The 12,500-nt window shown below is 37.4% G+C and overlaps 1 protein-coding gene and 1 pseudogene across 1 annotated transcript in view; both read left to right on the plus strand.

The window, feature by feature from the left end:
- LOC119583693 overlaps nucleotides 1-3,737 on the plus strand; it is a 14,230-nt pseudogene extending 10,493 nt beyond the window's left edge.
- Nucleotides 3,738-7,208: 3,471 nt separating this feature from the next.
- Nucleotides 7,209-12,500, plus strand: part of LOC119583358 (vacuolar protein sorting-associated protein 11 homolog) — a 20,870-nt gene continuing 15,578 nt past the window's right edge. Inside the window, exon 1 of the mRNA XM_037931831.1 lies at nucleotides 7,209-7,316. Coding sequence (XP_037787759.1) covers nucleotides 7,299-7,316 — 18 coding nt within the window. The 5' untranslated portion in view covers nucleotides 7,209-7,298. The remainder of the gene's footprint in view (nucleotides 7,317-12,500) is intronic.

The raw sequence follows: 12,500 nt of genomic DNA on the forward strand, positions 1-12,500 counted from the left end.
CTATGCTTATCTGATCTTGAGTGTTTTTCCTTAATTTTCAGAAAAAAAATTATATATTACTTGTTATTTGTTTATTATTATATTAATGTTTTTAACATTATCATGATATCAGTAGTAATAATGATGATAATGATTAAAAAATAATGATTAACAATGATTATAATACAAGAAATGGAAAAGAAAATTGAATGAAGAGGACAGTAAGATAAGATCAGGTTACCTGCTAATTGACACAATTGAGTAAAACAACGCTACCCTGGACAGTACATATATCTAGTGCTAGTTGGTTAACTTGCTTAATTTGGGATTTTTTTTCTCTTCAGATATGGTCACTAGAGATGGAATTGGGCAAAGCTCAGTCAAACCTCTGTGAAAGTATATGTGCCTATAACAAACTGGTCCACCAGCTGGACCTTCCTGAAGAATTTGAAATTTCTTCAGCTGAAGTAGCTGAGAATATCCACCACTGGCAGACTACACTACTTGATGAGCTGCGGGGTAAGAAGAAAGAAGCAAAACATGGCATGTATGAGGCACAGAACCAGCTAATCCGAAAGGAGGAGGAAATTAGCATGGCAAGTATTGTCCCTTAGTGTGTTTGGTGTAGATTCGTATTTGATATTACGTTGTGTAGTATTTGTTCCCATTGTTCCTGTATAAACTCAATTTTGATCTTTGCAGGTAAATGAGATGCTGCTTGACAAAAAAGACCAAATGACAAAGCTTGAGAACAAGTTGCGAAGATTGGAAGATGATGTTGTGATGACAAAGAATGAAATTGCTACTGAGGTGAGATTTTTAAAAATGTCTAATTTTACTCTAGAAAATTTTGGTTTTGTATACTATACTATAACATGGACTTGACTCCATTTACTATTTTAATGATTATAGGATAATGCATGTGTGGGTGGGTGGTTGGTTGGTTGCTCATGCAACCTCTACAATCAGTTTGCTTCATGACCAATTCAAAACTTCCCTTCCGTTCAACTAATTACTAATTAGATTAAGCTATAGATATATAAAAGGTATTTCAAAATCTGATAGAGATACCCTTGCAGTGTTGAAGAAGAATTGTCTGTGATGAAAGGTAAAAGGTATGAGAGGCAGGTGGCAGGTAATGTCTCAGTGGTCTTCATCACCTGTGTCAACTGGTAAGAGTATGCCTTAAATCTTGGCATGCTTTTTTGACACATGTGGGATATCATGCATAGGTTCAGAGACTAGTACTGTGATGCAGAATATCACAGTTCTTTGAAACGATCCTTTCAGGCTGTTCTTCATTGCTGTTCTTTATTTTCATTGGTGGATATAGTATCAACATTATTTTACATTTTGCAAAAGGTTAGATGTATAAAAATAAGATAAAGTTCTCCATGAAATAAAAAATAGTAAGTTGAATAGAAACTATCTACTATATACAGGTTCTAATGACATGTATATTGTAGAATTTTCTTTACTGAAGCTACTTAGAATTACCTGCTAAAAGCCTGTGTCCATGACTTCAACTTTACTCTGAGACAAGTGATGCTAGGTATTACCCATGTTGTATTAGGTCAGGAAGTATTTACAAATGATATTTATTAATAATTGCAATATATCCCCTCTGCAAACAGGAGAAGGAGATGCAGGCTGAGAGTGATCGGTTGCATCAGCAAAACCTGGAGGCACGGAAGACACACAAGGTTTCCCTCTATCAGAAGCAGTGCGCTGTAGAGCAAGCCAAGGAAGAGTACGTCCTTTATTTTTCTCTCTATTCTTAACCCTATTGTTTTTTAATAATTGTTTTTAATTTCTCTCTCTCTCTCTCTCTCTCTCTCTCTCTCTCTCTCTCTCTCTCTCTCTCTCTCTCTCTCTCTCTCTATATATATATATATATATATATATATATATAATATATAATATATATATATATATATATATATATATATACATATATATATATATAATATATATATATATATATATATATATATATATCAATGCCTCCCTCCCTTTCTCTCTCTTTCTTTTTCATTTCTCTCTCTCTCTCTCTCTCTCTCTCTCTCTCTCTCTCTCTCTCTCTTCTCTCTCTCTCTTCTCTTTCTCTTTCTCTTTCTCTTTCTCTTTCTCTCTTTCTCTCTCTTCTCTTCTCTCTCTCCTCTCTCTCTCTCTCTCTCTTTCTTTCTCTCTCTCTTCTCTCTCTCTCTCTCTCTCTCTCTCTCTCTCTCTCTCTCTCTCTCTCTCTCTCTCTCTCTCTCTCTCTCTCTCTCTCTCTCTCTCTCTCTCTCTCTCTCTCTCTCTCTCTCCTGTCTTACCTATCTCTTTGACCTTCCATGAAATCAGTTTATCCCCCCCCCCCCTCTCTCTCTCTTTTTCTGTTTCTTGTTTCAAACTTACATTTTTGTTTTGTCTCCCTTACTCTTTCTTTTGGGTTCATTATTGCCTCTTTCTCTTTCATCCTCTCTCCATATCCTTCTTCATTATATTCTAGTCACAGAGAGACAGTCTGAATGATATGAATAAATAAATAAAACTAACAATATAAATAGATAATCAAAAAGATAATTGCACACATGACACACATGTATTAGTAAACCATCATCCTGTTACAGGTTAGAGAATTTCAAGACCAGTAGCAAGGATCGCATGCGATCTGGTGCAGAGTTCCTAGTCCGTGTGTGCCATGCATCCCTGGAGCACTTAGAGTGGCAGCAGAAGGAAGCCCTAAAGCACAAGCTCACTGTAGAAAATGTGACAAGAAAGCTTGTGGAGTCTTCACTTACTGAAAACAAAGACTGAGAGGGAGAAAAAATGCTGACCTTGTGCCTAGAATCTTATTTTATTTTTTGTAATGTATTTAGGTTGGCCTGTTAAGGAATACTTGTTAGCATTAGAACTTTATCTTTATCTTTATTGTCTTGGCCCTAATTTTAAGCTTAAGAGTATGGCGAGATATTTTACAGAACTGCGTATATGAAAAGATGTATGTGATTCACCCTACCTGTTCTATACAAAAGGATTTCTTTATTCTTGTATATCTGTCTCATTACTGGTCATTACTGTATCCTTGGTATGGCTGTGTGTACAGTTTCATTTCTTTCATCTTCTGTAATTTCATTTTTTACATTTCATCTGATTATTGGCATTATCTGGAATATATTTAGAGTACTGTATAGGAATTTAGGCATAAATATGCTATTATATTAGAGATGCAGTGAAACTTGCAATCTACTAGTAGTGTCACTGTTATTTACACCAGTGATTTTATTTCTTTCTTTTTATGGCATAGGCTCAAAATTGTTGGGTAAAAGTATGTACTCAAGGTTTCAGAACTGTAGCCTTCATTTTAATTGCTTCATTATTATTAACACCAAGGTTTTATTATTATTATTTCTTTCAGTGAATTGATATTTTTTTGGAATAGGCTAAAAATTGTTGGGTTAAAGTATGTAGTCAGGTTTTCAAAACTATTGCCTTCATATTAAAGAGCTAGCATATTATCTTAGTTTTCTTTTATGGAGTATAGATGTTCTTCCTATGTATTAAGTCCATAAAAAGCATTTTTTCTACTGTATGTTAAGAGAAATTATATTGTAATGAAATATATTTTGATATTAGACTCAGGGTTGGCCAATTTGAATCAAGATTTATATCAAATGATTTTTAAAAATCATTGATTTAAATCAAAATTTGCTTCAGCCCAAAGCAACATGGAATTTAAAGGAAAAATATGAAAATAAACACATAATTATACCTGCTTTATATATTTCTGTGGCACTGAACACTAAAAACTTCCGTTTACAATGCAACAAAGATTTCCACATTCCATTAAAAATTAAATTAAAGGGTTTTATGTGTAATGAACAGTTCTTGTTTCTGGGAAGTAGAATACTAATGCACTTCCTTTTACAATACAGCACTACAAAAATTTTATATGCTATTAAAAAAAAGTAAATATTTATATCCTAAAGTATTGAATTTAAAAAAGATTCACAGTTATTATAGCCTGTATTTAAAATGAAAGCACATTGAATTTATAGTGGAAAAACATTCTTCTTTGAAAAGTTATTATTCCCTTCTTTTGAAAACTAATTCATGAAAACATATAAGTTTGTTGAAATTTAAGTTTAAAATCTTTAAAAAATAAAGCTTTTATTTTTCAGTCTTATGACAGTAAAGTTTGTTCTCTTTTGCATTCTGATCATTAGTATCATCAAATTCATCCATTTTGTGTGCATTCGTTATTTAAAAAAACAATTTTACTAATTTCTCTGTCATCAGCTAGTTTCTTAGTTTTGAATGTGCAATACCTTAGCTTAGCTAAGCAATTTTCATTGAAAGGAAGGATGAATCAGGTTTGCATGATGAACTTGTGTCATAACCTCTTTTTTGCAGCAGTTACTGCATCTCTGTCATTTCATAAAGTGATTAATTCTCTCCATATGTTCACTGCTTCAGCAGATGTACATTTATAACTATACTTTGCCCAAAGCTATAGCTATTAGTTCTAGTCATGCAAGTAGGTCCTCTGATGACCACTTCAATGTTAAGTTAGACACTTCTCTAACTCTGACATCAATCTGCTCCCTATCAGCTTCACAAATTTTCATGAGAACTGGCTGGTTCCTTATGTATATCTTCAGACAGTTACACATGGTATTCCATTGTGTCTTGAGGCATAACAAGATGTTGCCCAGTATCTTGCAGAAGCATAGTGATTGTTCCTAAGTATTTTACTATATACACCACATGCTCTTTAATACTGCCAGTCTCCAGATCTTGAGCCAGAAGATTCAAAATGTGTGCAGTATAACCGCAGGTCACCAGCTTCTGCTCTTTTCACTTTTCTTACAGTTTCTTCATTTTACTTACATTAGCTGCATTATGTATCACAGTACATAATCTTTACAGTATATTTACACTACTGAATTGCTAATTTTGAGAGCTCTTCTAGGTATTCAGCTGTATGAGGCTGGCCACTTGTGTTTATTGTATCCATTAGATATGTATGGCCATTTGAGATTGTCATAGCAACACACACAATAGGCACATTGAGAATGTTAGACCATCCACCTGAAGACAGATATACAGTTTCATCCTTCAGCTACTGTGGCACATCTTGGCCTCAACTTCCCAACCAGTTTACAAAACTGAGGATCTATCAATCTAAATGAAGAGTTGGTTGCAAAGAACATCTTAGCGACTTCTTCATCAAGGTTTGCTTTTTCATAAAAACTTATCTTTGTAACAAATGTGTCCAAAGTTGTTGCTTTAAGCTTTGAAAAGCTTGTGGCAGAAGGCAGACATCCTTTCTGTAATGCTGGAGTTGCAAAACTTCTTTGAGGCACCTTTGGAGTCAGATTTTCAGTCTTCCCTGGACCATCCAAATCCTCTTCTGATAATTGTAATTGTTCTCTGAGATTTCATTCTTGTTACTATCCCTTGTAACTCAAGTTTACACTATTTGTATATAGCTCTTCATACTTTCCCATACTTCAAAGGAAATCTATTGAAATGTTCCAACACTAGATCACTCTTTCAACCAGATACATTAAGCCTTGTGGTCAATGACATCTCTTTGCTCTTGCAGTTAGCTTAGCATGAGTGGCTGTAATACCCAAACTACTACACAGTGGCACAAGTCCAGCCATATCATAGCATGCTATATACAGGAACAGGAATCAGGCCAATGGCTACTGGGCTGCTTGACAGGTTCAAACACTTTATAACCAGGGGAGAGATGATGCAATATGCTGTAAAAAATACTCCAAAATGTGTCTTAAACTAATGTATGGACTATATAAAGCTTTCGAAGTGTTTTATGCTGATAAATAGAAAAAAGAAAATCTGATTTAAATTAAAAACTTTTTTTTTTTTTTTTATAGCAAAAAAATCAACAGCCCTGATTAGACTGATTATTTTTTCCCTTCAAAAATACATACATGTTTAAGAACAAGTTTCTGTGCCTTTGTGTTTTTTACCAAATATACCATCCTTGCTTATAAGAAATGTATTAGTAGAGTTACTGCAAGTAAGAGTGGCAAAAACAGAATGATTATTCCCAGCCAGTGTAGTCACCATGTTGCTTCTTATCCAAGACACAAAACAAAACCTCAATACCACTTTCCTAGATGAATAGTACTTCACCTGATACCTTGCCTAATGTAATTTGATAGGTACATTAAGAATTATGGGAATATAAGTTAATCAATTCCCTGGCCACTCTGCTAGGGTGTCACTGCTCAAGGTAAGAGTATATGTTTTACCCATCTTTACCCAAGAAGCTGTTATTTCTCAGCCAAGACAAGTCAACACTAAACCATCACCACCCTAGTCCAGGAGGATAATACTTCTGAATGATACCTCATAAAATTTGGATGGCTAGTTCATGAGTAATGGTGATATGTAAAGTTGAATGAAATTACAATGATTATTAACAGTTCCAAAATATGCCATATGTAAAGTTAAATTTATGCCATGTGGGTAATGGTAAATGATATACTAATTATGGTATACACATCATTGTTACGCACTGTTATTGATGTTGATTTTAGTAAAAATTTAATTGCTAATGAAATAATGAACAAAGATGACAGATTCATATATAGGTACTGCTCTGATATTTCCAATGACACTTGTTCATGCAGTTATCATAGTAAAAGCAGAAACTGGCTGGCTGATGCCTATTTGGAATAATATTTGATTATAAATGTAAAAGTCAAACACATTATCTCCATCCCCCCTGCATATCACTCTTAACCTCTCTTTTTCACTTTCCCTCTCTCTCTCTCTCTCTCTCTCTCTCTCTCTCTCTCTCTCTCTCACACGCACATACACACACACACACACACTCGACTCTCTCAATCTTTCTCTATCTCTCCCTCTCTCTCTCTCTCTCTCTCTCTCTCTCTCTCTTCTCTCTCTCTCTCTCTCTCTCTCTCTCTCTCTCTCTCTCACACACACACACACACACACACACACACACACACACACACACACACACACACACACATACATACATACACACACATACACACACACACACACACACACACACACACACACACACACACACACACACAACACACACACACACACACACCACACACACAACACACACACACACACACACACACACACACACACACACACACCACTCTCTCAATCTCTCAGACCGCGAGAAGACTGAGTTAAGTAGTCTCCCCTAGCCCCCGCCCCAGAGAGAACGGAGCGCCCGGGCGCGAGAGAAAACGCGGCTCGACGTCAGGTGGTCCGGGATGCCGAAGGGGCGGACCTAAACAATCACCCTCGCCCCACCCATGGCAGCTCTACTTCAGGTGGGTTTAGGGACACTTGGGGGCATTAGATTGGGGCATTGGTCTCGGGGGGTCTGAGGGAAAGGTCGCAGCAAGGTGTATACGTTGCGGAAAGCTTGATGAAGGCCATCGGGATTGGTATGACGCCTCGACTTCGTGCTGGTCATTGAGTGCGGAAGTGTGTTTTGTTTTAATTATTTTTGCATATAGAATTGAGTCAAGGTAAGTCCTGTTGCAGCATTGAAGAGTCATGATTCCCGTTCATTTGTGTCTAGGGATTCTTTCTAGCACGAAATCATGATCAGTATTTTTAGATAAAAGTTTACCCAGTTGTTTGACATTGTGACAGGATGAACTGAACTTCCGTTTTTATTTTTTTATTTTTTATTTATTTTTTAACATATCTCCATTGGTAATTATTGAGAATAGGGCTACATGAAGTGATGATGTGGTCGTTGCACTTCGCACTCCAGCAGAGGCCGTAAAGTCTCCCCCACGCGCATTTAGTGATGTAGAACTTGAAATGGTTCCCTATTTCACACTGAATTATCTGGGAAGCAGTAAAGGTAATTTGATATAGGCTAAGTTTCAACTAGCCATCACTTTCAAGGCAAATGATATATGGAATCGTCATAGTGAAGGAATCTATGAAACTTGTATTATATATACTTCTGTCACAAATAAAAAAGTTATTTAATACAGAAATGGGAGAGCCCAAATTGAAAGTAATTCTTTACAGTATGGATACACTTGCCATAGACTAAGTTCCCAGCTCCATGTCACAAAATGTATTCAAACAATCTGTATTGTGTGTGTTACACAGTCCTGTGGTACAAGGTAAATTTTGCCTATAATGGGTAGAATGCCCAAATATAAAAAACTTTCATGTGGTATTTCCTTTGTGAATTGATAAAAGAAAGTTGTGCAAAATGTAATACTTTGACAATATCATAAAAAAAAAATATAAAACACTTGTGACACTCCCGCGAGAAGAACATCAGAGCTGAAGAAAAGAGGTCATGACAAATGCTGCGTGGATAGTGAGGCCATGGGACTGAGCCTCCGATAGTGAAATACAGTGATAAGGTGCGGATTTGGTTAGGATGGTTTTTGGATCATATGGCAATTTTTTGGATCCCCAGGAGTGGCTGGTGTGAGGGGTATGGTCATTTAATAATGTTTCCTTTATATTATTTGCGATGGAAAACAGCAAGAGATTCACACTTATGACAATATAATTGAAACAAGAATAATAATTACAAGGTTGGATGGTAGTGTGAAACAAAAAAATTACTCAACTATCCAGGTTGTTGTGACTGGGTATGGGTGGTACCCATCATCATTACCATCATTATTATTCTCACCACCAGCACTACTACTACTACTACTACTACTACTACTACTACTACTACTACTACTACTACTACTACTACTACTACTACTACTACTACTACCACCATTACTACTGCAACTATAACACTGCTGCTGTGACACTACTTTTACTACTACTACTACTGCTACTGCTACTGTTACTGCTACTATACTATTACTACTATTCCTATACAACAACACTACTACTCCTATACATCACTACTACTACTCTACTCTACTCTACTCTACTCTACTCTACTCTACTCTACTCTACTCTACTCTACTCTACTCTACTCTACTCTACTCTACTACTACTACTACTACTACTACTACTACTACTACTACTACTACTACTACTACCACTACTACTACTACTACTGCTAGTACTGTTATTACTATTACTATTACTATAGTTATTATTATTGTTATTGCAAATTATGTTATGCCAGTTCTTGATAAACTCCAAGATTGGCATACATCTAATCCATCTCCTCTTGTATTTTGAAAGAGAAAATAGTGAAGAAAATATTTTTAAAATTATGTTTTTACAGATGTATGTCCATACAGAAAAATGAATTTGGAAACTACTTGGCTATTTTTCATGCATAATAAAAATGGTTTATAATTAATGGTTTGCTAAAAAATCCATGGTTGGATGAAATGAAGAAATCCTGTTCTGAACTTGCCAATGTATTGTGGTGTTAATAAAAAAAAGAAAGAAAAAGAAACTAGAAAAAGAGCAAGGGAATAAGAAAGGGAGAAATAATTTCTTTAAAGAAATTTCAGAGTAAGTGTATGTGTGAGAGAGAGAGAGACAGGGACAGAGATAAGGAAAGGAAGAAAGGCCGAGAGAGGAAGGAGAGGGAGAGAGGGGGGGAGAAAGAGAGGGGGAGTGAAAGAGGGAAAGTGAGGGAGAGAGAAACTTCGCAATGTAATTTAGTCTCTAAGGAGCAAAAGATTTACTTGCCTGGAAAATTGGATGCATGTAGTAAGAACAGTCCAGCAAAACAAATATTTCCTCTTTAGTGTCTGTAATGGCTAGGAGGGGAAGATGTTCATGCATGGCTGCTCCTGATTACTCACTTCCCTCTTTCTGTCAAACATGGTAAGATATAGTCACAAAAGTCAGCTTCAGATTTTTGATATGAGAGCTTTGCACAAAGGAAGGAAGGGTGTAGAAGAATTGTGAGTGTGAGTGAGCAGGGAGTATAAATATATAAAGGTATGGGGAAGAGTTTAAAAACAGGTGAAGTGGTGTAAATGCCAGCATATGTTAAACTTCTAGTGAGAGCTAAGAAACAATGCTGTATATCTGGATGACCAATCTAGTATAACAGACAATTTAGCCTTATTAAATTTCTTCTCATATAAAGAATCATTCCATGCTCTTATCTTGCCCTCACCCTAGTGATCACTTGACACCACATGCATCGCTACTGGATTGCATTTAAAATTGTAGGAATTGCATCACAAATCACAGTTTCAAATGGATTGGGTTAGAACTCAGACAATTTGATTATTTAAAGAAAGTCCTGTAATAAAGCTACTGCAGCTGGCTTGTAATAAACACTTCAGTTTTATGGCAAATACTTGTAAGAGGGGAGTTTTATGGCCATATGCACTTAGCCAAAAAGCTAATTGCCTTAGGTTGTCTTCTGCCAATAATACCCCACAAATCCCATGCCTGTTGTTGCTGTGGGGGGGGGCTTACAAGATGGAACCTGCCATTCCACATTATGATACCCTCTATATGCGTAACCTGGTCATAATTGATCAAACTGCTTTGCACAGTCATACACTTGTGCCAATTGGCGGTTCGGGTTCCCATAATGTATTTTATAAGGGTTGCCCTACCTACAAGTTTGAATCTGAAATGGCAATTATCAGATTCAGACCTCACTTCATTTGTGACAGGAACATGTCAACAAGGTTTTTCCCCTCACTCCCTACTCCAATAATGTCCTTTGCTCTGCCCCTCCCCTTTCTTCCCAAGATGTTTCTACATCTCCCCCAGTATCTTTTCCTCATCCCACTTCTTCCCCCTCCCTCTCCCAGTGAGATTCTTTTGCCATTCTATATCCAGACACCCCAATCTCCTCCTCTATTCCAGTCTCTACTGCCCTATTACCCACCCCTCTTCCTCCTCACCCAACTCATCGCACAAGACGTCCTCTCCTCCATCAACCTCTCCCTCCACTCCTCAAACATCTGTCCCCTCTTTTTCCTCTCATAAGAAAACCATTGTTTCTCAGACCTCTCCAACCAGTAGGCTGACTTTGTGGCAGTCGTGAATGGCCTGGGGAAGCCAGGGTAGGATATTCCTGTTTAGTTGTCTAGCCCATATATACTCTAGGCTTACTATGGCCAGTAATGAAGGTTTTGTATTTTTAAAGAGTATGATTAGGGCCTTTGAGGCTTGCCCCTCTATCAAATAACCCCAATGATTTCAATTCTCCCAATTCTCTGATCCCAGGCTCTCCTTTTACCAAGACTCTGAATGCTGGTACTACTGCCCCTCCTCAGTGCCTATTATTACTCACTCCTGTCTAAATCACCCATTCAGGTTAATACTCAATCTCCAGGAAACATTCCTTTTCTCCAAATGTCCTCTACTTCATCTCCACCCCCAAAATTTTATTCATCAACTACCCCATCCTCCCTTATTACTACTCTGCAGCCTTAATGTCCACCTGACAGTACTACTCCCTCTTTCACACATCCCCGTCCTTCTACTACCCCACCACTAATAACATCTTGAATACTCTGTTTAGCCCAGCCAAATGGGATAATTTTTTGGTAGTCCCCCCCCCACAAAACTCCTCTTCCAGTAATGCCTCAAAAAAAATCCTTCCACAGCTGTCCCAATAATTCCTACCTTCTCACAGTTACATCCGAATCCCAAGCTATAGCATTATCAATCCCAACCTTATCTCTCCCTCAATACTTGCACTGGAACTGTCTCCAGCTCTCTGACAAACTGCCCTGTCTATGACAAGAATTGATCAGACTTTGGAGAAGACTTACTTGCCTGCCTCATGGACTATGATGCAGTATCAGTACAATGCTACACGATTCCCCCTAGAGGCCATTGTAAATCCCCCACCAATATTGTGAAGATTTATTTCCATATACATGACCTCCCCTTTTTAATGTTTACATTGGTGAAGAGTCCCTCTATATCCAACCACATCAACCTCCCTCTCGACTAATGTCAGAATTGCTGGCATCTAGGCCATCCTGCCAAACACTACCATTCCACAGTCCAATGCCCTCTATATGCCCAACCTGGTCGTAATTGATCAAACTGCTTTGTACAGTCACACAGGTGCCAATTGTGGCAGTTTCCATAATGTATTTCATAGGGGCTGCCCTACCTACAAGTTTAAATCTCAAGTGGCAATTCTCAGATTCAAACTTGGCCTCACTTTACATGAGGCCAGACAAGAAGCACATCAACAAGGTTTTTCTCTCATTTTCTACTTCAATAATATCTTTTGCTTTTCCCCTCCCCTTTCCTCCCAAGATCTCCCCAACCAATTCCACTTCAGAAACTCTCAAAGACTTTCAAAACTATATAATCATGGCCAAAGATAACATGCCTACACCTTATCCATCCTCCAACCTCTCTGCTCCCAATCCTTTTACACTCAAAGTAACTGCTGACATCCATTATCCTCTTACTGATGTTCCCCCTACACCCCTTCCTCCCACTGCCTCTCAATGCATCCCATTCCCCCCTGCTTCAACAGCATCATCCCCCCTTCCTTCCCCGTTATATGTAACCCTTTGTCACAACAACCCCCTTTCCTATATTCTCTCCCTCCTGACATTTTT

The sequence above is a fragment of the Penaeus monodon genome, chromosome 17, assembly GCF_015228065.2.
Source record: "Penaeus monodon isolate SGIC_2016 chromosome 17, NSTDA_Pmon_1, whole genome shotgun sequence".
NCBI classification, from domain to species: domain Eukaryota; kingdom Metazoa; phylum Arthropoda; class Malacostraca; order Decapoda; family Penaeidae; genus Penaeus; species Penaeus monodon.